Here is a 27,770-nt window from a genome sequence, read left to right on the forward strand (position 1 = left end):
CTGCTGCGTGACAGACAGAAAATAGGAACAGAGGCCGCGGGGCACCTCCTGGGGCCACTTGATCTCACTCTCGTTTTCTGAAATACAGCCATTTCAGCACCAGATCCACCCTGCTGATGGTCAGAAATGCCCTTGGTGCGTGTGGCTTGCAAGAAGGCACCTGGAAGGTTGAAAGGACCCACAGCAGTGGAAAACAACGCAGGGGTGCTGCCGAGGCAGGTGTGCGCACCAGCTCTGGTGGGGAGCGAGTAATGAGGATATATTGAGTGGGTTTGATTTACCCATTGCCCAGAGTCACAGGATTGGGGTGCTGGAGAGCCCCATGTCATGGGGAAGATGACAAAGCCCCCTGTTTTCCAAATAAGTGGATATTTTGCAAGCTCATTCCAGTGCAAACACATAGACACAGATCCCCTCCTCCCCACTGAGCTCTGGAAGGGATGGAAACCCCCCCAGAACAACCCCAGGCACCCCCTGCAGTCATTTTTAATGCCATTTCATAAGATGTGGAAACCAGATCCCAATGGCTCACTGGAAATCTGCCTCTTACAGCAGGTACGTATGCTCTGTCCTTAGGGCGTGCGTCCCCATCACACGAGCAGCCGCTTCGCCCTGGATGTGCATAACAGAGATTTCAGCCTAATTTTGGGATTCCCACCCTCACCACACCCCCCCTAGCCCTCCACCAACAGCATCCAGAGACACGATTGTGGTTTTGTTCCGTGGCTTGGCGTAACGCTGGGGCGTTTCAGCCAGCCGTGACGTTTACAGCAACGTAAAATGTAAAATGTAAATCACTTCCAGGACACACGTTAGCCGGCGTGACCAGCAGCATCCAGACTGCATCGTCCTTTGGGCAGGACGAGACTGCAGATGTAATTGCTGCTGTTGTTTGCTGGAGTGATGCATTTTTCACAGTACCTTTAATTTTACCCTCTAATGTTTCATTTTTTTATTTTCCTTAACTTGCACTGAAAAACAACCCTGCAGGGCACGAGGGAGGGCGGGCTGGCAAAGCAGGGCATCTTCTTCCCTGCTGCAGTTTTATGAGAAGAGAAGGTTAATTAGCAAACTGCAATCAGTGCCTGGGAAAGATCAGCCCCTGCAGCCCTGAGCACCTTTTGGTGCCCTTTGGGAATGCAGCAGGAGGGAGAGGGGCGATCGTGGGGCGCACGCAGCTCATTAAACCCATTACTTAAAACCATCTAAACACAATTTCAGTGCGGCCATAAATAAAGCTACAATCGGAGGTGCCTCAGCACCCCTGCCCTACGAGCGCCGTGCTCAGGCACATCTCCAGCTCTCCAGGCTCCACCTCCCCTCTCAAAAGAATGAAAACAAACAAAAAACCCCTACAACTCTTACTACTGAACTGCAGAATGATGCTTTCCCGCATCCAATACTCAACCATTGGGCCTAAATTACCCTACATTTAAATGTCAAGTGTAGCTGAACTCTTTACAAACAATGCACTAAAGCAGATGTGTGACCAAAATTTCCTCCATCCATAATAATTTTCACATGCAAAGCTCATCAGACATGTCTGATACACGTTAATAAATTGCACTGGTGCACACTGACGGGCTGAATTACTGATTTTCCCTAATTCTTTGTTTCTGTCTTGAAACATGGCCTCCTCTATCTAATGCGAATTGATCTTTTCACCCAATCTATTTGACAGATCTACAGTTTAGTATTCAATTAACATTTCGAGAATAAAAGCAGTTTGTGACGCAGACACCAGTCCCTAGCATGAATTTCAGATGTCTGCATTAATCCGACATCTCTCTGCAAGCCAACGAGAAGACCCTCAGAGCAGCCTGCTGCCTCCGCTCTTATCGTCACGAATAAAACAAACGCAACAACTGGAGAGATTATCAGGGACAAGAAGCAACATGTTCTGGTCGGGACTGCGTTATGGGTGTCTAAGAGGTGGCAGGATGGGCACGGCCCCGGCAGGATGGATCCCACTGTGACAGCAGCGTGGGATGGATCGCTTCGCGAAGGAGCTGCCCGCCCTGGCTTTCGGGGACTCTGCAGCTTGAGTGTGACCATTTCGTTTAATTAAATGTTTTGAAGTTAATGGCTTTAAACTGTTCATGGAAGCAGTGTAAATAGTGACGGAGAGGGATCTCAAACTCCGCTCGCTGGGCTGGGTTTGCAGAGAGAGCCTGGGCTGGGTTTGCAGAGCAAGCCCAAGCGTCACCCCGTGTCTGCCAACGACCCGGCTGCCGTGGGGTCCTTGGGGTACGGCAGCCACACGCCTGCTCCGCTGCAGGAGGCAGCTCCCAGCCTCATCCCAATTAACCATCTCCTCATGACTTTCTGAACCGGGAGGATTTCCTTAATTATACCACGCGTTAGACTTTAATCAAGAAATCAATCTTCCGCGCCACCCGGCACCCGAGGGTATGGCGCGTTCGGCGAAGAGGAGCCCGGGGCGTCCCTCGTGCTGCACGGCCGAGGTCCCTGCGATGCCACCGGCCATCCCCACGCGCCGCGCGGCCGAGCAAAGCCCAAGGACCCCCCGGTCACGGCCCCGGGGGATGACAGCACTGCCATCATCACCGTTGTGCAACTCTCACTTGGCCAGCGTAGGACTCGCACTCACGGTCCCCGGCTGAAGCAACTGCTCTCCAGTGATCTATTAAATCAGCGTCCGGGGCTGCGGGGCAAGTCACGCGCAGCCCATGTTACGCAGGGAGAGGGAACGATGCCGGTCCCCTGGGGTGCAAACACAGCAGAGCTCTGCAAGGGGACGGGTTCGGTTCGTGCCCGGTAGCGTCCTGCCACAGGGACGCCGACACCAGGCTCCCCCTCAACAAATCCGTGGTGACCAACGTACAGGGACGGCCTGCAGAGCAACGCAGGAGCGGTCTGCAAAATATGAAGAGTTAGTTTGCTGCTACCCCCCAAAAATGACGCTCTGCTCCTTTGAGGAACGCGCCCAGCTGCTGGCAGATGCTCCCGCTCGGCCGCGGCCGTGCCCTGCGGCTTTTGGCGAACCCCTGAGCTTCCTCTCCTCGCCCCTGGCTGTGGCGAAGCCGGTGCCACTCTGCTCACCCCTTCCCACGCCCTCGGACGTGCATCGGGAGCAGAGCTGGGCGCCCACTAATCCCCCCAGGGCCCCAGCAACTTATTTCTTTAAGAGGGAGCAGCAGCGGTGGGTTACAAGTGGAATTTGGAAGCGGTGCATGCCAGTGCGGGGCTCGTTACTGAATCAAGCTGGAAGTGATTTAATTAAGGTCCCTGCACAGCCGAGCACTGGCATCCATATATTTTTTCCGCTGTCTGATGCAGGATGCCAGGCAAAGCGCAGCCCTCGTGTGCCAGCTTAGAGCATCTTTGTGCCGAGCTGGACGCGGCGGGGAGAGGATTTGCATTTTTGGGCGAAGCCTCGTGCAGCTTCACCCGCTCCCGTCTCACGCCGAGACCGACGCAGCCCTGTGTGCACCTCCTGCCTCTGCAAACCTTGTGAAAATAAAGCCAAATCCTGGGGGCTGCTGTGATCTGCTCTAGTGTCAAACACCTCGCAAGGTTGCTGAGAGCCAAAGGAAAGAATATGTCTAATTAAATATTAACCTTGGGTTTTTTGTTCCAGTTTCCAGGATGCTGAGAGGCCGGTTGCAGCAAAGGATTTATCTTAAAGGATGCCAAGCACCCTGCTCAGATAAGCAGCCCCCGGTCGGAGCAGCGGGCAGGTTGATGGTCATTACTGGCCTGATTCAACCCCGGCAGCACACGCGGCAACTTTAAGGAGGTGCAGCCACCCTGTGCCTCTAAATTCAGGTTATTTTGGTGAAGGAGCCCTTGCTTCTCCCCTTGCCCACGGATGTTATTAAAAGAGCTGAGAGCATCCCCCTCCTGCAACACCCCCATGGCACAGAGGGCCCCCATTTCGCCGTGGTGCCGAAGCAGTGGGGTCCCACGGGGCCACCAGCAACTGCGGGTGCAAAACATTCACAGCAGCGTTTCACAGCATGACAGCACTTGAATTTTTTATGGTTGATTAACAGGCAGGTCTTAATTTTCTCCTTTCTGAGGAGCTTTGGCTGGGGCAGCCAGCCCCAGTCAGTTTTTATCTTCCCTGATAGCAGTAGGAATTTTTTCACAAGCAGTTGCAAAGATCCAGGTACTTAAAAAAAATCCAAGTTCCTGCAGATTTCACCTCCGGATTTGCTCGGCCAGGCGCAGGCAGCTGCTGGCCTGGCTCTCCCCACACCCCATGAATCTCTCCCCCATCGCAGTAAGGCAGCGGCAGGGGAGGAAAATAGAAAAGATTTTTTTTTTTTTCCTCTGTTGATAGAAAGTGCTTATTTCTCACTAACAAAATGCAAATGAAGGAAGCAAAGATGTGACGCAGGAAAATGATTTAAGAAAGAGCATTATGGTAATGGAAGGGAGGGAGACGGGGCCGAGCTCTGAGCTTGTCTGTGCCGGCGCAAGTGCAGAACAGCTCCTCTGACACCCAGCAGGCTGGTTGGGCTTTAAATTGAGGTAATGATGAAAACATTTTGGTTCATGTGTTTCCTCAGCAGAGCCCTGCTGTGCCTTTGCTGGCCATCGGCCTCCTGCCCGAGCTGGGGCTGCTCAGGCACCGCATCCTTCCTCCCGCTATAAATGACGAGGACGCTGGGACAGGGAAGGGATTTCGAGTACCTGCTGCCTTTGCAAGGAGCTAAAAATAAAAAGCATCTGCTAAAAATAATGAACGATCTGGGTAAAAAATGCTAAACCTCAGAGATCTCCCTGGACTCTGAGGATTAATTTTAATTTCCCTTTAATCCCGACAAAATTAGTGACGTCATTGCGGGAGGGTACGGCTCAGCCCCGGGGACCGAGGCAGGAGTTGTGCTTCCCTGCCCGTCCCACCCAGCAGCACCCTGAGACCCCGCTCACCGCCAGCACGGCCAAAGCCCGGCACTGAGCTTTTGGGTGCATTCCGGAGAAAAATGGGCATGCTGCAAGCTGGAGGCCACAGGGCTTCGGTTGCTCCCGCAAGGGACGTGGCTTAAACCCCATGGCTTCCCCGGCTCAGTGCTCGCCGTGGTGGGGATTAGAATCGGGTTCGTGCTGCTGTACGTGCCTGTGTACGGCCAGTTTTGGGGTGCTCTGACCCTTTATCACACTACAGCCTCAGAGCAGGGGAGAAAAAGGGGCCAGATGTCCCAGATTGCAGGCTGGGCTTTTTAAAAATAAGATTTACCAATACTCTTTACTTTTAGACGGAAGAAAAATACTGATCAGAGTGAGCTACTTAGTTTGCAATCTTCCACAGAGACAATAAAAATTAATTCCTGAAAACACATTTAGAGGAGCAAAGGATGCTACGTACCCAAAAGCCTGGGCTCCATGAGCACCACCACCACCGCCCGCCCCGTCTGACCCCACACCGCACCGGGCAGCCCCTTTCCCCAAATCCTTGGAAAACGTTTCCCTGGCTTTATCCAAGCGATAAAACACCAGTAACACAAGGAGAGGAGCATGGGCTGGGTTCTCCCTGCAGTTCCTCCCTCCCTGCTGCCCATGCGTACGGACAACGGGGGTGGTTGAGCATCATTAAATAGAAACATTGCTCCCTGCTTACCTACTGCGTTCAGATATATGCAAATATATGCATGCAACAATTCACATATAGAGCTCACCTGGGACTTTGCTTCGGTGCCGGGAGGAAAACTCCCTTAATTCCTGGGACAAGCCCAGGGCTGGGTGCCCCCCACGCAGCCACTAAATTTGGGGGGTGGGGGTTTGGGGGTGGATGGGCTTAGAGGAGGGAGGCAGGAGGACAGGCTTTGGGGGTCTCTGTGCAGCAAGGTCTGAGCCTCAGAAATACTTTAAATGCTGAGAGCCCATGAATAGATACAAGGGCTCATAGTCGGAGGTGTGATTTATATGCAACAGCACATAAACACCTGAAGCAGGGTCTTTAAAAATGCCTCAGACTCCGCTATAATGCTGCTACTGTGGGGCTGCAGCAGCTCCTCGTGGAGCCAACGCGCGTCCCCAGAGCCCAACACTGCTTGTGGGACAGGAAAAATTAAGAAATATCAAATCTAAGCAATGCCTTTACAAGCTGCTTCAAACATGTTTTCAATTCAAGAGTGACCAGAGAGGTAAGTAAATATTTTTCTGGAAAGGAAATTACATTGTGTTTACACCTAATGCTGTTTGCTGAAGCACTGACTGCAATCGAGCTCCAGCCTGCTTAATATTTACCCAGCTGGAAGAGATGCTCAGCGGTGTTTGCCCATGCTGCGCATGATATAGGTGAAGAATTCAGCGTTTATACATATAGGAAGCCCTGTGGTCTCATAAGCTGAGATGCAAAAGACCCACTGTCTGTTTGCTGGGCCGTGTTTTGGTGAAACCGCGAGCCTCAGACAAGGGGCTGCTGTGAGACTGGGGCTGCGCAGCCACTTGGCAAGGGCAAGGTAGATAAAAAGCAAATATTTAAGTCAGGAGGGCCCAACCTGCAGCCCACGGGGGTCCAGTGTTGGTCTGCAAAGCTCATCCCATCGCAGGGAGCTTTGCTCTGCACATGGGGAAGATGTCCCATGGCTTTCTTTAAGACTCGCTGCTCCAAAGGTGACTGACCCAGCAAGCTGTTTGCTGTTTCTACAAAGACCTTTTTGCCACCCACTCGTGCTGGATGCTGGAGGGACATGGGTGCTACAGTCATGTCCCTGTGCCTGGTTCCTCCCTTTCTGCAAAACAGAAGGGAGAAACACACAGGAATAAGCTACAGAGCAACTTCCCTGGGGAAAGCTTTATCCGTACAGCAAGTTTAATGGCTGGTGCATCCTCAAGATCCCACCTAAAACCTGTGCCCCTTGGTCCCTGGCAAGAGAACTCCCCATGCAAGGCCTCTGAATCACAAAGTAGAGCTAACCCAGGCTGGTGCTCATGTTTCCCATAGAAACAGATTTACAAGACCCTGAAAATGGTGACTGAAATGTAAATATTTACCTTGGACATGGACAGGACAAAAGCACTTGCTGATCTGGGTAACCTGTAGCTGTAGTGCTAATGAAGGTGCCTCTGCTACGCCTTTGCACATCAGCCTGGAAAGAAGCACAAAGCTCTCCTCTCCCCGCCTCCTAGGTGCCAAAAGCTGCCAAAGGTCAGGCTTAAGCTCCACGGACTTTGGCAAGAGTTTGTGCAATGAAATCCCCTCCAACATCTTGGGAAACACAGGTCTGAGCTTTGCCTTCTGTTAATCATTGATGAGCGGGGCGGTTATGCCAGGCGGTGCAGCGGGAGCAGCTGGGGGACACGGCCGGGCTCCCCATGCCACCAGGACCTGCTCCAAATCCCCCCGCCGAGCCCTTAATCAGCTTTCACCCGGGATTAGCTCAAACATTCACAGCCTCTGGTTCAAAATAGCTTTTTTTGCTTGTGGGCAACTAATCCCAGCCGAGCCCCTTCTCCATCAGCCTGTGGCTCCAGCAAGGTTTGTTGGGCTTTTTTTTTTTTTTTTTTTGGTTTTGTTTTTTTTTTGTTTTTTTTTTTTTTAATAACACTTGAACCTTGCCCACTTCCTGGATTTTTTTTTGGTTGAGAAACCAGGACACGGGATGCACATGTGGATGTTCAGAGAGGGGTTATGATGGGGAAAGATGGCTGCAGCTCCCATGAACCCAACCAAGCAAAGCCTGGCCTGGTACAAGCCAGGTACAAAGAGCAAAACCAGCCCAGTTCAGGTTGAACAGTCTGCATTTGGGGAAAATTCAGGTTTTGCACAAGGGATTTCATTCAGGAGCTCACAGGGGGAGCAGGGGTCACTGTGCAGACACCTCCTGCGTGAGCTGGGTCTGTCCCATCCATGCTAAGCTCCTCATCCCCTGCCAACAGCAAACAGAGCCAGAGAAACTCCCACGTATATCTGAGGCTGTCAGAACCTGGGGAGGAATCGAGGAGGGGAAATGACAGCCCCTTCTGCAGGTCAGGGAGCCCCAGAGCAAAGAGCTGCCAAAAACCCCACAGAGCAAATCAACAGCCCCCAACTTCCATAGGCATCCATCAGGATGAGCTGGCTTGGGAAGGGATGTGCAACCGGTCACATCCAGAAACACTGTGTATGACGTGACTATGATTAAATAAAAGACATTATTACTGCCTTGCTAATGGCTCGGGGCGCCAGCAGCGGAGCCATCCGGCTGCCTGCAGCTCTCAACTTGTGGGAGCTTCTCCCCACCAGGCATCAGTGTTTAAAAGATTAAATTCACCTTCACAAGCCTGCAAACAGGATCCGTGCTGACAGTCCCCCATCGCAGCCGCAGTGACAACCTCCTCCAGCCCTGATAACCAGAAGGACAGAGCCACGGCAGCTCAATAAACAGCTCAAATATTGCATTCAGAAAGAAATCTGACCTCAGATTAAAGACAACAGAGACTCATCCCCTTCAGCCAGTTCATTTCCTCCCCTGTGAAACCTGCTCCCACTGACCTCCCACAACACCTGGCCTGGGGAGACAAGCTTGAGCAGCAAAGCCTGACCAGAATTCCAGCAGCACTGACACTCTCAGTAAAGCTTCCTCTCAGCAAAAATACAACATGGTTTCTCCAGAAACCAGCAAAACCTGGGGGTCAGGGGAGGCCCTTGTGATGGGCACAGCTGGTACCTCATCAGTGGTATCTCAGACACCGGCTGTCGATGCTTCGTTACCCTGCGCTGAGGCTTACGCTCATCAGCAGCAATCTGGGGGTTGATGAGCTGCAACGTGGGAGATAAAGGCCCCTTGACTCGACGAGGTGTTCATTTTTGTGCCCTGTGAGCGTGAGTTTTGGTTGCACCCCTGTTTTGCACCATGAAATCTCCAGCGCTTCCCCTGGCCCACCCTGGTTTGCACAACATCTATACCATGGCCATGTTGCCTCTAGGGTGGGAACTTAAAAAAACCCTTAAAAATAAAAATAAAAAAAACACTGGGAGGTAAGGAGGGAGCAAAACCCCCATTTCAACGGGATGAGATGTCTGCTAGTGAAGCAACTTGGTGCAAATGGGAAACCTGCACCAGAGGCTGAATCCTCCGATGTTTTAGCTCCTCCAACACCGAGGCTTGGCTAGGAGAGGCCCTTGATTTCTGCCCTGAAACTTCCATAAAAATAGCATAATTATGGGAAAATCCTCATCCAAGTGGAAAAGAAAACACCAGTCTGGGTTTCACAAGGAAGCAGAGCTATATAAAAGCGTGCTCCTATAGCCTCTGTTATTTCTGTAAAGCATCCAAAAACTCACACAGAAACCCTTTACCAAGGGGCATGTTTCCACAGGGCGAGGTCGGACCCCTGGTAAAGTATTTAATATTTTTTTCCCCAGCATTTCATTTCACCTAATCAGAAGTTTCCGTATGTGGGGAACAAAACGTCTGCAGAAATGTCCTCCACGGCGCTGAGCGGGGCAGCCCCCGCCAGGAGCCGGCTACTCGATCCTGAGCCATAAATAACAGGGCAGACTGGAAAAACTCCATGGGTTTTTTTTTTTCACAGAAGGCGAGTCGGCAATGCCCATCACCCCTACCCCTTCTGTCCTTGCAGCAGCGTTTCCCCAAGTCCCCCGACGCTTGTCCTTGTGGGGATAATCCCCCTTTACAGATTTGGGGTGACCCAACTAACTGATGTCTCTCCTGGGGCGATTTAATGTATAATTAGTATATGTAGCCACCCCTGCACGGCCTGGGTAAGGTTAGTGCCCACAGCACCCTCAGAACCCCCCAAAACAGTGCTGAGAGGCTGAGGAAACCTGCCCAGACATGGGGCTCACTGGGTGCTTGGTGGCTTTTGGGGGCCACGTCGAGAGACGTGGCACCAGGGCTCTGTTATTTCAGCCATCCCCCCCGAGACCCCTCTCTGCAGCCAAGGCAGGCACCCATGGGGTGACTGTCTCCCAGGTAACATCTCCTTCTAGCCCAGCCTCCATTTCTCAGCAAAGAATTGCCTCAACACTACTTACACCCCAGGCTGGAGCTGGGTAAAAATAACCCCAGCGGTTTTGGCAGCCTGAGAGTGCTGTAAATCCTCCCTGTCAGCAAGAAAATCCCCCAGCTCAGGTTGGAGCCGTTGTGTCCGTGGGGGAGGCGGCGTGGGGGAAGCCCAGGGGCATCTGTGAAGGCTGGACCCTGAGCAGTTCACCTGGGAGAGGCCAAAAGGGATCAGGTGAACCAATGGAGAAGCAACTGGCAGCATCCCTCCCCAGCTCGTGTCCCATAAGAAGGGCCAAAGAGGGAAGCAGGAGTGTCAAATTGCTCTTGAACCAGGATTAAAGGCCACTGGCGCCGCTGTATTGATAGCTTCGTGATCGTCTTTTGAAAAACAAACAAACAAACAAACTCATTGTGACTGGTGGGGTCTGAGAGGAGCTCCGGGAGCTGCCCCGCGCTCAGCCCCGTTGCTCTCTGTCACCCATCCTCTGGCCGCCGGTAAAGGTCACGGTGCCTCCCACGGTACCGTCACCTCGTGGGGACTGAGGAGGGGGTTTCATGCACCAGCACCCCTCCATCCCTCCCTCCATCCCCTCCCTCCCTCCTGCTGCGGAGCCGTGGGCCAAGTTTGCAACAGCAAAGTTGCAACCACTCACCAGAGCCCACGTCTGCTGCTGTCTGAGTCAGCTTATCTGCATTCAGCTATTAATAGATTGCTTTGGCTTGCTTGTGCTCTAATTGCAGTTTAATAATACATCTAATGCAAGCCGGTGAGAGGCAAAGGGCTGGTGCAGGGTCGGAGGCTATTCCCGGGGTTGTTGCTGAGAGAGACCCTTGAGTCGTCCCTCCTGCTCTTACTCAGCTGCTCAAGATGGGAAATACTGAGCACAACACTTTTTCCTGGGGGGGGGAATTTCCCTATAGGGCTTAAGTCTGAGCTGGCGAGGTGCCACGGCCGATGCACACAATTCAGCTGCTAAATAAGAAATGCTCCCACTGGAGAGGAGCAGCCAGCAGCCGCCACATCCACCGGTCCCTTCCCCATCCCAGCAGGGATTTCTGTTGCTCACGCCGCACAAGATTGCACCCTCCTGCCCCAGCAGCCGGTTTCAGGGGAAAGGTGAGGGAACAAGACAGAAATATTTTTATTTTCCTCCCCAAAAAGAATGAGAGTCAACAAAAAGCGCCGGATCCCCGGTCCCTCCGTGCTCGGCCATTTTGGGCTACAGCAGCAGCAGGCTCGGGTGGCCCGGGGCCAGGACGGCCACGCTGGGCTCCGACCCCGCTGTCACCCCCCTGCGCCTCGGGGTTCGGGGTGCGGTGGGAGGCACCAGCTTTGCCGTGGTGGGCTGGACCGTGCTGCCCGTGTCCTCATCCCTTGGGAGCTGCTGGCGATGGTGGAAACGAAACCCCTCCTCTTGCACGCACGTGCATGGCCATGGGCCACGGGCGCTTGGTTAGCCGCCCTTCCAGTTGCTTGTCTTGACAACACGAGGTGGAAACGGGGTTAAAACCTTTGGGCTTTTTGAGTGACCCGGCGGCAGCAGCCGCTCACGTGCAGCAGCTTCAGGGGTTTGTAGGAACGAGCCCAGCGAGGGCAGAGCGGCGAGGAGCTGCCCCGCAGCAGACTGTGCTCATCTCCAGGCGCCACAGCGTGCCCGAAGGACCAGCCTCCCATTTTTTGGAGATGTCATCATCCCCGAGACCTTCCTGCCTGGCAGGGCGGAGGCAGCGAGCGTCTCATCCTCCTGTCTCTCACGGACGCTGCGGCAGCCTCCGCAGCACACACCCAGCACGTCATACGCAGGCGCGGCGCCAACGACGGCAAATTAAGGTTTTGGCGAAACCAAGAACTCGAATTACCTTGAGCCCTTTGGGCAAGCAATTAATTGTATCGACTGTCCCATCGGCTGAACCTGTTCACCCACACCACGGGCACGCACGGGATGTCGGTTCGCAGTCGCATCTTCCTTGGCTCCTCCTCGCCTCCGACCTTTCAGGTGCAGCTTTTCTTGCTACAGCCTGAGCTACGCTTTGAGTTCAGGGCATTTAGCAGCTGGCACGATCGGGTCCTCTCCAAAGAGGGATAAGTTGCTTTTTTGGACAGTGAACTGCTGGGCACCGGCACAGGGACAGGTCTCCCCCGTCTTCAGCCATGGGCTGAAGAGGGATTGCATCAACTTATCCCAAACCACCTCAAATAAAGCACTGCTTTCAATCCAACCGCAGTTTCAAACGGATTTTTGAGCTGAAGGCACTGGGAATCAGAAATGTTGTACCCCATTCACCTGGGAGCAGAGAAGCAATTCTGGCATTTAAGTGAACGCCGCCAGCCGAGATGAGCGGTGGCAGGCTGCAGCTGCAGCTAGCAACAACAATTTGTAAAATGTCGCAGCGTGTATCTGAGGTGGACAAGCTCCCTCCATTATTCAAAGGAATTGCTCTGTATTTTCATACAGAAGGCTCACCCTCCCTGCGTGCCCTCTTTCCTTCCAAAGCGCAAGCTCTGCTTCACATGCGCAGCATTTCTTTGCTTCAGGACTAGTGGGGATTGAACCCAGGAAAATCTCGTTTGCTGAACTTCTGAAACTGATGTTTGACTTGCAAATACCCGAACACGCCAGACAGCTTTACTGATGCTTTAACTGTGAGTAACAAGGTATCTCCTACAGTCACCACAATACAACTTTCCAAGACATGGAGCTAGACGGTGAATTCTACCAACAAGCAAAACTTCCAAACCTCCGGGGTGGTTTTCTGGCCACTGGGAAATTTTTGACCCATTCTACCGTTGTAGGCACTGCTGCGTAACAGTGCTGACAAAACCCTTCATCCATGGGAAATGATTTAACGAGAATCAGGGGATTTTATTTCATGGGTTTCTTGTTATTGTTGCTGCCTGAAAAATACCTTAAAATTGTGTAATTCCTCACAAAACAAAGTATGTGCTTCCCTCGCTGGTCTGGTTAGGGAAAGGCACTCGGTTGTGGTACGACGGTGCCAGGCGCCAGCGCTGTCTCCTGGTCCGTTTGTGGTTTCCTCTTGTACTAAATCCTGGACTTCAGGGGCTACGGATCATCTTTCTGCTCTGCCTGATGGGATCCTTCCCCGTGACTACAGTCTCTTAAGTGCTGAAGTGATTCAAGTGCACACCAGGTGACTGCTCCAGACTGACAGGTATCAGAAAAGAGGATAATGTGACTACTTTCAAGCAAAATCTAACATTTCTTGAACAACCAAATTTTGCTGCCTTCAGTTTGCACACACTACAGGAGATTAAAACAGAAACATGGACCAGCAGTTTTAGTACTTGAAAATTTTATTTTCTCAAATGAGCACCAACACATATTGTAAATATGACAAACAATACGCCTCCCTCTAATACTGAAGAACTATATACAATGTACAAATACATGAAAAGGTGAAAACCAATTATTTGAAAACAAACAATTGCATTTATTACTGAAGCAAATGACCTGAAAGAATATGCCAAAAAATAAAATTAAAACAAGATCAAAGAAATAAAAGTATACACAATTTGTAAACACAAGAGCATCAACAGACAGGCTGGTATTGGAAATATCGTCCTTTAAGTTTTGTCAGTGGGGAAAGCATTCCCATTTCCTTATGAAAAACAAAACAAAGGATACATACAGTTCATAACTATGAGAATAGCTTATTTGTGGTTGTACCTTACACAATGCCATTCTGCTTGCATTTAAATACGTTGATTTTTTTTTTTTTTCTGAATTCATGATGATTTTGTTTCCCCTCTTCTGCTTATTCTTTTTAAACAGGATTTGGCAAAAATCTATGTCTAATGTCGTTGTTTCTGAGCATTTAATTTCTGAGGCCTCTCACCTGGTGAGAAGAGCTCCTTCCCACTGAGCTGAGCTCTGGCTCTTGCCAAGCTGTTTACCCAACCGGGTGTTTGGGTGTCATCTCTTCATCCAAGCACTGGTTCACACGGAAACATGATGCTCCTCCCGAAACAAGGAAGTGCAGTGAAATGCATGATTAACGCACTCTCACATACCAGTTAGAAAAATGCATACAGAGAAAATTCTCACTTGATCATCACAAGAACAACAGATTTCATTCATAGGTTTGTTTTGTTTTTTTTTTTTTTTTCTGTATATTTTTAAATCGTGTGCACCAAAAACAGAGAATTAAAGAGCGTGCAACAGTTATTCAGCACTGAAAACAGCTCCTTGCTCAGCAAAACACAGTCCAGTGGTTTGTGCTGTTGGTCCACTTTGGAATAAACAAGAGACCCAATGAATTAAAAACGAAGAAGGGGGAGAAGGGGTGAGGTTAAAGACAGAAAGGAAAACAAAACAAAACAAAAAACACTTTACTGCCAGAGAGGTAAACTTTTACTCTAATTTGTTATGTAGCAGCCTGGTTTAAAAAAACCAAAACAAAACAGAAAAAATCAAACAACAAAACAACCTCAAAAAGAAAACCAGGATCCACGTCCAAAGACTTATGTTCTAGTTTAAAAACAATGACTAGTTAGAAATCTCCATCCTCCATCCCTGCTGCCCCCAAGCAACTGGAAACAGCGATTCAGAGGTTGCAGCTTATATTCAATCCGGTTTTCTAAGTCTCGGTTATCTACTTCACTCCAGCCAATACTGGTGCAAGAGAACATTTCAGGCCCAGATCCTAACAAAGCAGATCTCCTCCGGGAAGTCGTGCCCAGACGGAGCCCCAGGGGCTCTCGTGGGACCGGCCGCGGGAGCTGAGCTGACACGGGGCTCGAGGGAAGGTGTTTCAGCACGTAACCCCAGAGATGGGAGCGCTCCCCGAGCGCCCGGGGCCACCTCCCGACCCACACGTCGGTACCTGCCGTCCGTAACGTGGCCACCGCCCGCGCTGGAGACCAATTCTGCTGGGTGGAAGCGGAAGTGACTCCCCTCTCCCGCCACATCCAGAGGGAAAATGGATTGACTTAAGAGGACAACGTATATTATGATTTTTGTTTCCCTTTAAACATATTTTCCAACAGATACAGAAGGAAACAGTATCATTTATAAACAACAAGAAAGTGCTCTCAGGGAGGGGCTCTGAGAAAACAGCACCAAATATATCATTTTTTTTAAAAAATTAAATATTATTTACAAAAGTATATTTCACAAGATAATGTGTTTTTTCTGCTTTGTATATATTATCATCTGAATATTTATTACAGGGATCAGGATTTCACACCAGATTAATCCACCAGAGCAAAACAATTTAAAATTTACTCAAGTCTGAGCTTTGGGGTAGAACGGGGGTGATGTAAACTCAAGGGTGCGCGCAGCTCGCCAGAGACGAAGCCGCCACATTACAAAAAAAAAGCAAAACTCACTGCTGTTCGTGTTTTCTCAAGGATGTCACCCAGGGAAAGCAGCGCCAGGGGCACGCGGGGCTCTGCGTTCAGGCACTGCCTGCCCAAGGAGGCGGCTTCCACGGGCCGCGTCTCCAGCTCAGAAACAACGGTCCCACCTTGCTCAGCCCGACCGGTATCGACCCGGCTGCAGCCAACTCGCACGACCAGAGGGATGCAGACAGCGAGGTTCTTTGGTTATGCTCGAAACGGATCACTCCACAAGTCATCAGCTGAGCCTGTGCTGGTTGTGGTAGCCACTAGCATACAGATCTGATCATCCTGTCTGGTCACCAGCTCCCAACACCACCGTGTGTCTTAATACAGCACGTCACAGATGAGTTAGCAGCAGACTGAGAAGTACTTCATATTTAATGGACACGTAGCAGAGAACAAACGCCAATGAGCTTCTCAAGCGCGTTTTTCCTTATCTCCCTGTACATTGCATTAAAATCACTCTATAGATAAATCTCTGGGTGTTGGGGATGTTCACAGGCACACGTATTTTTTTTGTATTGGGGCTTGAGGCCAGATTCTCAGCAAGTATAAATCTGTGGATGCTGATGGGACAAAAGCAATTAAAACCAGATTAAGATCTTCCTGTATTCAAGCTTAGACTGGTCGTCATTAAAAGCATAACCCCTGTGAACAGTTAAAAACAGCCCGATCTGATGAATCATCGTCCTTTCTTTTCCCAGATATACGGATAAAAACATTTACATCTAGTAGCTCTCTGAAGTAACTGTTCTTATTTCTCAGAACAGTCTTCCAGACAGGCCTACTTTTTATATCGCTTTTTTATAGGCAATCACTCTAAAAACCAACATAAAACCATGAGCCCCTGTGCACTCTTTTTCTCAACCTCATGTTAATGATTTGAGGTTATCCCTTACTTCTCCCAGCTCCAACCAGACTCTTTTAAAGGCTACATATCTGGGGAGACTGAAGAGCTCTTCAAAGAACGCAAACTACTTCCCACTAGTCAAAGCCCAATAAATTGTCATGGATCACCAACCAAAGAACAGGAAAATGGGACCAGGTCAGTGCCAAAGTCAACAAGATAGTAGGTACTGCAGAATTTTTGATTTCTACTAGATTTTTATCACTGAAGGGAATGCTGATGATGGAAGCGGAGACGATCACAAACGAAAGCTGAAGCAACTGTTACACGGCCACTGCAGAAAGGGGGAAGGCAGAAGCCCCCTCCTAACAGGCGAGCCACAAACTGAGCCAACTCCATCCACTGCAGGGAGCTGCGGCCAGCCTCCACCTCGCTCCTCTCTTCAAGATTACAAAGAATAGTGGTTCAACAGAATCAACAGCCTTTGCTTAGATGGGCCATCAGGTTTGGGTTTCAGCACATGGACCCAACACAGAAGTTCCACCCTGATCCGTAAGTAGCGTCTCTGCTCACATCCCCTTTGTTTAACAGCAAATTACTTTCTCACCACCAGTCCTCCGTCCTGATCCCCACCGCTGAGAGTCTCTCAGGGGTGGGGGCAAGTGACAACAGATTGCAGCTCCAAAGCTTCAGTTTCATAAGGAATTACAAACCCCTACACAATGCTCTTTCCTTCTAGATTAGGACAGATTTCCCCCAATGGATTAACCTACTTGAAAGAATTCCACAAACAAAAAGAAAATTCACTCAGAGAAATAAAACTAATTTGGTTAAATAGTCTTGAGTTATGCACCAGATACTGGCTGGACTGTTGCAGAGCAAACTTCACATTGTCATTTATGCCTAACGCAGCTCCCCTCACACACGATGCCCCTTCCCCACTAAGCATCTCGGGAAGGTCCACACTAATTAAAATGAAAACATTAAAATGGGAAGGACTTGTTCCTTGCAGTTACGATGCCCACATTACCCCTCCCCTTTAAACTCCAAGGCATAGACAATTTCAGGGGTAGGGGAGGATGTTTGGTTTCTTTTTTCTTTCCCATCCCTACTGTGCCTGCAACAGGCTTCTGGGAGTGGGAGAGGGGGGGAAGGTTTTGGGGAGGATACCTCATGGCTTGAAATATCCACCTGTGCAATATTGCTACAGCCACCAGGCTCCTCTGCTCCCTCCTCTCCCCACTCTCACACAATTTCTCTGCCAGGCTCCAAGAGTGGAGCTGATGGCTGGGGCCTGGGATTTAAGAAAAAGATTCTGTAACAGCATTTTCCTACTTGCACTTGTGAAGGATTGGTAAAAGACCCCCAAGGATGCTCAGTGGAGGCCGGGAAATCAAGGGGTACTCTGCGTTACTAAGTTTGTCCCCATCCTCTAGATAATTTCATCTTCCTTGCCCAGTACATGCCTTTTTTTCCCCTGTCATATCTTCTAAGCTGCAGCTCCAGCCCCCCTTGTGCCTTAAGTGGTTTTCTCCTCCTCTCTGAACGGCTCAAGAGTCAGGATTTGGTTTCTTCAGCTGTGACGATGCTCCCCACAGCTGCGCTCTGTTGGGATGTTTGGCCTACCCATCCTGAAACAGCGATAAAAAGGAGGGGCAGGGAATCTCTCCAGCCTTCAGGTCCTCCACCCCCCAAACAACGAGTTCATAAATGGCAAACAAAACACAGATTTGCGATTAGCTTGTGGGGGGAACTGGTTATGACTTGTGCTCAGCCGGCTTAGACTGAAGCTCCACCGATGGAGCAGCGGTTTTACGATTCAGAGAGAATGCAGCCGTGAGGTATTTTTCTGTCCATTTAGACAAGTAGATAGTTTCAAGCCTTGGTTAACCAGGACTTAAAGGAGAAGTACAGTTTCAACTTCTGATGACTTCCCTTTGGGCCCACTCCCCACCCCCTATCACCTTCTTCTGCCCAAAACTCGGGTCCTCCTCCCGCACCGAGACCTTCTGATAAAATGCCACCACAGAGCCAACTTCAGGTTGTACTTAAACATTCGTCAACATGGAATGGCTGTCAGGCATTCGGTGCATTCTCTTAGCCAACGCCAGAACAGAGAGAGAAGCAGCCAGGGTCAACTCACAAACAGATACAAAGCAAAGAGACAGAGAGACAGAAATTTAGAGGCCAGTCACCAATAAAGATGGAGAAGGGTGTGAAGATGCTCCCAAATTGCAGAGCCTCTAAATGCATGGAACCAAGCGTTCAGTCACTCTCTCACTCTTGGATATAATGTTCGGTTGGATGGCATTCTCTTACACGCTCGTAGGGCTGGGCTCTTTCCATTCAATCCCAGCCATTATCCTTGATCATGTGAGCTAGTTCAATGATGTATTTGCCTTCTTTATACTTCTGGCTGCTTTCAAAAGCATGTTCCTAAAAAAAAGGAGGAAGAGCGAGATCAAGATGCTATTTGAAGGTAAAGTCACCGTTACAGATCAGATCTGGGAATGCTGGTACAATCTGAGCCTTTTCTACTGAGTAAAACAGTCAAACTGCAGGTCCTCCTGTTGGCTTTCAGGAAAATTATGTTGGAAGAATCTTAAATCCTGCTTCTAGCTGTCTTTACAGGCTGGAAAAAAAAAACAATCAGCACCATGTAAATGTGCAGCTTTCTGTAGGCCAATGGCAACTGCTCCTTGAACTATGTTTTAGGAATCTTCGGTGATAAAATCCACCTCCTCTCTCTAGAGTGATCTGAGGATTTATTAATGTTTGTTAAGAATGCAGAAGTCCTCTGATGAAACATGCTGTAAAAGCACTACCATTGGTAAAGAGACAGATTACGGTAAAATTCATGTGGAAATGGAGCAAACAGGCACCAAGGGACAAGAAGGACCCACTTGACATAGATGTGTGCTTGCAGCTACAGAAACACGCAGCGTTGCAGCAGTGCAGAACGAAGAAGTCAGGAAAACTATGGGATCCCTAGCGAGGAGGGGCTCCCGTTATCGAAGCTGCATTTTCAAAAGCAGTTCAGCTCTGCTCAGGTGTGCTGTTTGCATGTAATGCATCTGAAAGAATGTTAATTTGATTGCTGGAGAGGCTTGGGCTTACTGCTGTGTTTATGAAATTTTGTATTTTGTTTTACAATAAACTCAATTTATGTACTTAGTGACTCTCTCCATTTATGAGATTCATGCTGTGTTTCTGCATAAATTCCTACTGCATCAATTTTTGATGCTTTATAGCCTTTCAACTGATTTATTAAAGAATATTTCTGTCCAGAGGCCACAGATACAAGTTTTGTTTAGACACAGGTCAAAATGTTTTGACAAACAAGTATGCTGCGTGTCTCCTGAAGCAGCATAAGCCTTTATTTGAAGGTAATTGAATTTACGAAGAGCAAGAAACGGCAAACAGATAAACTCATGCTCAATAGCATTTCCAGTGGGAAGGACACAGGATTAAGACTATATGGATCATTCTATTATTCTGATATTGAAAAAAAGACAATATGAACCACAAGACTGACTGAAGTTATTCTCATTTATGTTAAGTACCACTGAGCAACACCCACCAAAACCAAGCTGACAGTATATATTCCTAGTAAAAAAAATACACTAGCCACAAAGAGCTCCTGCTCTGGGTGTATACAATGAACATAAGACTAAAGGGAAAATGGAAACTCAGGAAGGATAAAAGACGTGGCTACAGACCAGAACCCACATTTCTGGTTCCCAAGTTAATGGTCTTTCCACAAGACCACGTTACCATACACACACCTTCAGAAAGGGCTGGAGCAAAGATGTCCACAGGAAAAACAAATGATACTGATACTCACATATTTCCAACCCAGTGTGGTTTTGCAGTTTTCACAGTAAATATCTGCAACCGCATGTAATCCTGTTAATAACACCCGCTCCTCTGCAGGGCCACAACCCACATTAACTCTGGGGAAAAAGGAGAGATGCTCCCTATTAGTGTGTCTTTCCAAGACGCTACAATGAAGCTGACAGTAATTTTATTGCAGTATTTGAAAACATAAGCAAGAGGTTGAGGATACTGAGTACCACAGCTGTGCCCAAAACAAAGATCTCTTGCAGTTCCAGAACAGAATTAAAAGGTAAAATAATAAAAAAAAAAAGCTCTGAATGGAAGATTAATAACATTCCAGTAAATTGCACTAATTATGCATTTGAGAAAGATTTTAATTTTCAAATTGATAAAATGGTACTTTTACTTTCCCAAATGGAAAACTGAAAAATGTAACTGAAATCAGCAGTTCTTCTGAAAGACATGCCAGCAGTGATCTCACCAAAACTATTTTCAGTTATTGGGAAAATTATACTTAATTTTTATGCTAGCTCTAAAAAGTAAGTTTGTATTTAGATATAATTTATTCTCTACATTTATGAAACTCTGACTCTTTGGTCCAACTACATTCTCTGAGAAGAGAATGACTCATCCGTTAGCTCTTATTTCTCAATCTGATGATGAAAAAACCACCTTTTCCTAGCTGCTTATCTGAAACCTCAACATAAAATCAAATATGAATCAGTGCTATTTCCTGCCTCTTTCTCCAACCATTTTCACCAAGCTCCCAGGTTTTAGGCTGAGGTTTTCTAAAGGAAGACTATCCTTTTGTTTTCTTCTTCGTGAGGGTTTTCTTAAATTTATCCCAAGAGATGCAGAGGTGACACGTATGAAGTTATACTCACACTGAATTGAAGAGGTATGCTCGTCCTTGGCTTCCTTGAAAGGACTGAAAGGCAAGAAAACAAAATTCAGTTGGCTGGTTGATAGAAATAAGGCTAAACCAGGACCTGCCCTCAACGACTGCATTAATGGTCGTTATAGCAACTGTTAGCCAGGGCCTGAGAAACGCACATCGTTGCAGCCCTGGAGATGGAAAGAGCACAAAACAAAATGTGAGGAGGAGATGAGCACCGATGAACAGAGGTCTGGTCCTGCGGATGGGAAGGGGCCAGCCACCTCCAGTGCTAATGCCTGCCCATTTCACAAAGTGTCCTGGCAGCCACTGGGAACTGCTGCTAATATTACGAGCACTTCCAGTGCCATACAAGCCCAATGTACTTCTCAAGAGTTAAGCTGTTTTATCTCTTATACCCCAGCAATGTCTATTTTCACCCTTTCAGTTCTGTTTATGAATTTCACACTACTGCCTCAGCCTTACCTAATGCAGCCTTGCTGCCAAATATTGATTTGAATCTCTTTTCTAAAAACAAGGTGCTCAAGGAGGCTTCCCGTTGCACTGCCACAGTTTTGAAACACTGCTGTTGCTCTTGATGGCATATGAATTCCCCTTAGGCAGACTGCATAGATGGATGCTGAACCAAACTCAGAGATTGGTACCTATCTGTGCAAGGTGCTGTGCACACAAATACAACCACTACTCTAGGGATTTTACAAGAGACCTTAACCTTCTGAAAGCCTTCATATTCCCACTGATGCCAGGGAGATCTTCAGGACTGGATCTAAACATGGGATGAGATACAACTGGATGGGGATGAACATGGACAAGAGAGAACCACATAGCAGCAAAGCCACACCAGATAATCACCAGTCATGACACATCCTCTCTGCCCCACATTTACTTGGGATGCTAGAGCATCACAGTGAAAAGGCAGAGTTTTGAAGAGCGCGGGGCAATGCCAGCCCGGCAGGACACTCCAGGTAGCCGGGACACTGCCAAGAGCCATCAGGCTCCGTTTGTGTCATGTCTGTAACATTACCCCCTGACAGCGCCTCGCTTACAAGAGCTGGCTCACACACAGCAAGTGCTACCTGCATTTTTAATGTACTTTGACAAGCACACACTGAATTAAACATTTGGTGCCGATGAGCAAGAGCATAGTTGCTCTCTGTAGACAAGTTACCTTACGAGATACCTCAGCGAATGTATGTACTGAGGGGCACAGAGCTGGGAAAGTCAAAGAGCAGCTTTCCTGGACCATTTAATCCTTCACCTTGTCCCTTACCAGGAACCTTGGAACATTTAATGGTTTTCTTAAACCCCCAGCTTCTACAGATGAGAGAGGATTTCAGACTAAATTCTGTTAAAAGGGGAGAGACGGAGTTCTGAGAGAAAAGAGAAACATTCAAGGTTTTACCTCCCCCGCCCACTAACTCTGGTCATCTCTAGTTAAGAGCAACCCGACCTCAGGGCAACACAAACATGCTCTCCCCACATCACATCACATCAAGCAATCTCGGAGGGGTCCCTGCCCTTCCCAGGTTGTCCCCTTCTGTCAGTCCAGCCCTAGATGCAGCCCCACACCTGCCCAACTGCTGCCTCACACAGAAGTCAAGTAAAAGCCGTGTCTGAGAACCAACAAGCCTGCAGCTGGATCTGGACCCTGTTGCTTACATCCACGTACATCTGCACTGATCACCTGCCTCCTCTGCACTGCGAAGGCCGCTGCAGGTTTCCAGCTAACAGTCCTAATTCCCAGAGCTGGGGTACCAACCCATTAGCTCTGGTGAGTATTTCTTGGGTGCTGCCTGGAGTAATGGCAAGCAGCTGTAGACCAGCCTGTAAGATGTTCTTCCCATTGTGAGTCCTGTTCATGTGAAAGGCAGAGATAGAAAATTCACTCACCAGAAGAGAACAAAACACATTAAAGGTGTGATTTAAAACTGCCCTGACAAGAGACCAAGCACAGCCTGTCGGTGTTTAGCCTGGTGCCCTTCTTGGTGTCAAGGTACTCTCCAGAAGTGGCGAAGGCCCACTGGAAGATCCGCAATTGCAAGAACATATGCCAAAGGCTCCTTACCACAGAGCAGAGGCACCAATGTGGGCAAACACAATGCCTGGGGCATGTAGGCAGGGAGCCACAGCCAGCAATGAAAGCTGCCTGTGAGGTCTGGATGGCAGCAAGGGCTCTGCCAGCTATAAAGTCACTGCCTGGCAAAAAAAATTCACTCAGTCCTGGAGGAATAACTGTTCTTCAGAGGAATCTGAAGCCCCATATTAGTTGCCACCCAGGGCACAGAAGAGTCACTCTGGATTCAGAGACGATGCCTGAGGCACTTGGATATCTCTTTCACTTAGTCAAAAGCAGTGCCCTGAGGAATGCCTCTTTTCTCGGGAAGAAATTAAATAGGGCACATGGCTCAAGCATGTTTGTGTAATTGCATTTATTAGAGAAGCTTCTTTTAATCCTTCTGCAGCACTCAAGTTCTTTATTACTGGCAGTGTCAGCTGGCTAATACCCCACATGCCAACGAGGTCTAGCCTGACTGCTACAAAACACACACTGCATTATTTCAGCGTCCTGGGTGGTGAAGTAGGAACCCACACCAAGCCAGATGCCCCCCAGGTCAGAAAGAGGAGTCCAAGCCAGACCCAGGCAATGCTCTACCTTGCTATGGCAAACAGCAGGGGCACTGGCTGTCTGTGCTGCAGGAGAGGAATACCAGCCTGGAAAGGTGGACAGTGGATGGGTACAGGGATGAAACAGAAGGTCCCACAGCAACATGTGTGCCATCAAAGCAAAATGAAAGCAGATGAAGCTTGCTAACCATCCAGTCCTTCCCAGTAAATACTTTTCCATAAACACCAAAGTGACTAAGTTTGCCAACAACAACAACCATGGGAGCAAAGTTTTTATTGGTACAGAAATAGGATTTTCCATTACTGCTGTACAAAGGCCTTTCTTTAATAAACAACAAACCCAAACCCATCAGCTTTGTGTTTGGGGCTCACTGGACACTATCCCAGTCCGCTCCCAAGGGACAGTAGTCTCCTTTCAGAGGTGCCCTTCCTTCCAGCTCAAGCCAGTGCTTTAGGGTATCTAAAGGGTGGTCACTGCAAAAAAATAATTAATTATCTACAGCACAAGCAGAACTTTTCAACATACCACTGCTCAGCTTTCAGTGCTGCTGCCTGTCTCAATATTCACCCTCCAGCTACCTAAGGATCTGGCAAATCATATAAAAAGAAGAGGAAGAAGTCTGGCAACCACCTCAAGTTCATCAGTGCATTTGCTCTCTACAAGACTAAGCTGACTGTATCCTTATAAAGGTAGCACACACAGGTTTTATCTGTGTGTTGTGACCTCAGCATTTTCTGGAGATGATCCTTCTCTTCTGGCACTTCAGAAAAATTGCACATGCTTTAATAGGCACTATGAAAGCAGAAGAAACTGATATTTATACACAAACAGATGTTCTTTTCTTTGGTTTTGCTTTGTTTTTTTTTAAGAAACACACAGAGATTTCCACAACATGCTTGGTTTTCACTCAACAGTGACAGGCAACAGAAAGACCTTTCTATGCTATGCATTTTCTCTGTGTAGATTTTCTTGATACATATTCAAAGGTGTATCTCACATGCATGCTTATAAATCCAGACAACTTATTCTCTAAAACAACAGCTCCTGGCATCAATTTCCAGCTGAAAGAAATGGAAAGGATTTACTTGTTGTTGTTTCCCACTGAAAGCTCAAGCACATACTTTTCTCTGCACTGCTAATGCTCAGTGTCTGGCTGGAAACACATCTGTATATGCCAGCAAGAAAACTCTCCCTCCCCATCCTGTCTGATTCCTCTAAAAAACAATACAAGCTTTTGAGATGTGCAGTGCACAACAACTTTTTCCTCCTGACTACTCACGTTCAAAAAAGCTTCCCTGCTCCTGGGTGCTCCACACAGCACAGAGGCATCTAAAGCTGCAGGGCCTAAGGAGCGCTGATTTCAGTATCCAGGTAGGAAACCACAAGCCTGGAGTCAGCTATCTGGCTGCAGACCCCTGCTTGCCAAGCTGTCTCTCGTTACAGCAGAAACTCTATGTTAAGATGCCTTTGGCAGCTGCTCTGGTTTAAGAAGTTCCTATCATCCAATTTACAGACACTCATTATGGCCCCCTCAGCTGTGCTGATTCCAAATTAGATCTGTGAAATAATTATTTTTCAAAACAAACGCTTTGTGGGGGGTGGGTGGGTTTGAGGTAAGTAGCTTTTCTCCTTGTACCCTATCATGGATCTAGTTTAAAGGGCAATCATACAGACTACTTAATAATCACAGTATGAGGGCAGACACAAGTCATTGAGAGTGGGAAGCTCTTAAACTAAATTTGCTGGCAAAGAACCACAGTGCAGAACTGCAGCTCTACTGAGAGACAGCCTGCAGGAGAGTGAGTTTGGGTTTCACAGACGCTGTTAAACCAGATCTGCCGCAGAAGGAAGCGTAACATGCAGCCAGCATCTATGAAGTGCCAGCTCCTTTGTGGCAGACACATTCTGCCTGTTAGAGATGGACTCGGCCTTCAAGACTCAAAGCTGAATCCTTATATATTCAACACCCATGACCTCGTGAGCTGTCATTTTGGGTTAGTCCATTTGTTGTATTCTGGCCTTGATACAAAGTGCTGAATCTACCACTGTTTGCTCCGAGCAAGGTGCAGGACTCCTTCAGAGCCTTCTTCAGCAGAACAACACGACAACCAGAGACAAATGCAGCGAAGGACTATGCCCCTCCATCACTCCAGACTGTTCCACCTGCCTTCCCACCACATTTAGACCTTTGCACTTACACGTTTCTGTTACTGGTGACCACTGGAGACACAGAAGGAAATTTTTACATTCAATCAGTACAGCCAGGCAAAGGCATGAATTCTGAATGTGCTGCAAACACGCCTACACACCATACCCCTTTTCCCTAGTACCTACAGCTTCTCATTCACTGCACAGCCCACTCAGCAGTTCCACACGCTGAACAGATGACAGGATTAATACCCCAAGTCTTTGTGATGGCAGTCGACAATAGGCTAAACACAAAAAGAACTGGCTGGAATCATCTGGAAAAAGAGAAAGCAGTTGCCAGGACTAAATGGCTACATACTGATACTTGTTCTCTGCAGACTGCAGCAGAGAAAACCCCCGCTTACCTATATCCAGCTGGCAGCCTTTTAAGAAACTAATAAAACAAAAATGAAAAGGCAACTGGTCCCAAAGAGGTACAAGAGGAGAAAGGAACAGAGTGTGCCCTCCATGCTCTGCTCCTGAAAGCTACAAATAATTCTCACTGCAAACAGGACCAGAGGGCCCAAAGCCAGCCGGAGATCAGCAGCAGCCGGCACGTCCTAGGCAATGCGAAATGGTAGCATCAGGAGAAGCCAAACGACCACAGCCATCTGGCCTCTTCAAAAAATGGACGTCTTCTGTGCTTGTGATATCCACACTGGGACAGATCAATTCAGGGAGTAAGAGAAACAGTATTACGAACTCCCAGGTTTAAGAAGCACTGAAGTCTCTGTAAGTAAATTCATCCAATGATCTATCCAGAGATAGCTCTGTTATCACTTATTTCCCACCTACACATGCAACTTCTGTTTTTAAGCTATTACAGTCATTTACACAAAACTTTAAGATTTATCTATTCTTGATGCTGATTTAACCCTTAAATATCTAAGGATGAGATGTTATCATAAAATACAATCTGAATAGGGAGAGGAGACCTTTAAGTATGACCAAAGCATGATGTCAATCCCGCTGGAGTACACATGACTTTGCATATAAATATATGATCCAAAACACAGGCTCTCCTCACATTCATCCTGCTCCCTCTAGCACTTAATCCCAATTCCTATCAGCTGCTAGCCCACCTAACAACCAACATCACACAGAAAGCTCTGCCTTAATGGCACCTTTCAAGCCCTGTTAATTATGGCAATAATGATTTGAATAAAAAGGTAAGTCCCGTAGTATGTTTAGAGGAACCACTATGCCTGGTAACTACACTAGGTGTATGACGACTCTACAAGGAGGTTACTTGCGAGTCACTGTGCAGTAAAAATTGGGAAAATGTAACTATGAAAATACCTGCTGCAGATTCTGGGGTCTGCCCTAGACAGCATGAGCCATTTCAACCATCTACTTGCATTACACTCATGTATTTCCCAAGGGAGCACAAGTTCAATTACCTGCTCCCTGTCTCAGCACAGGCTACAGAGACCCCCTCAGGGTTCATTAATTCCACCTTGTTCTTCCTCAAAGAAGGGACAGTCAACGATCAGATTAAACTGAGATTTAACTTTGCTCCAATTATGCAAGATACAGACTGGGAACTGGTTACATTATTCCACATCGTGCACAGATGTGACCTTACCCTGCTCAAACTGCATTCCTGACTTTTAATTGAGTTTTAACATGGGTCCTTAAAGCTATTTAAAGCCCAAAGTCAATATGGAATTAGTGGACCGAGCTCATCTCTGAAGTAATTCAATTAATTCAGCACGGCCTTATTCCCTAGCAGTTTACATTGCTGTGTGAATACACAGTGAATGAGTTTGCCATGTTTCATTCTGCAAACAGCTACATCCGAGCAGTTTTACACCATGTTTATGTCTCAGGTTATGCACTCTGCGAGAAGGACAATGCACAAACTGGAAAGACAGAAGATGTAACTACTTTTTTTTTTTTTTATTATTTATTCTGATGGGAAATCTTACTGCAATATTTTATTCTGGCTCCCGGCAGCAGCAGGTGTTCATTCAACCCCCTCGTTCCCTCCACACTCGAGGCAAGCAGGGGTGAGCTGTGTTTCTGATAAGAGCCTTTTGTCCTAACAGGAACCAGCTCAGCACTTTCATGGCACAGGATAGGTGGGGAGAGAC

General features: G+C 48.1%; 1 protein-coding gene across 4 annotated transcripts in view; it reads right to left on the minus strand.

Moving 5' to 3' along the window:
- Nucleotides 1–13,221: 13,221 nt before the first annotated feature.
- The window catches only part of YPEL2 (yippee like 2), a 39,634-nt gene continuing 25,085 nt past the window's right edge, over nt 13,222–27,770 (minus strand). For all 4 annotated transcript variants that reach the window (XM_033004754.2, XM_033004755.2, XM_042791525.1 and 1 more), the window contains 3 exons: nt 20,854–20,897; nt 19,977–20,085; nt 13,222–18,568 (listed from right to left, as the gene is read on the minus strand). In XM_033004754.2, the coding sequence (XP_032860645.1) occupies nt 18,479–18,568; nt 19,977–20,085; nt 20,854–20,897 (243 nt within the window). In that variant the 3' untranslated portion in view covers nt 13,222–18,478. The remainder of the gene's footprint in view (nt 18,569–19,976; nt 20,086–20,853; nt 20,898–27,770) is intronic.

The sequence above is a fragment of the Tyto alba genome, unplaced genomic scaffold, assembly GCF_018691265.1.
Source record: "Tyto alba isolate M040663 unplaced genomic scaffold, T.alba_DEE_v4.0 Super-Scaffold_19, whole genome shotgun sequence".
Classification (NCBI taxonomy): domain Eukaryota; kingdom Metazoa; phylum Chordata; class Aves; order Strigiformes; family Tytonidae; genus Tyto; species Tyto alba.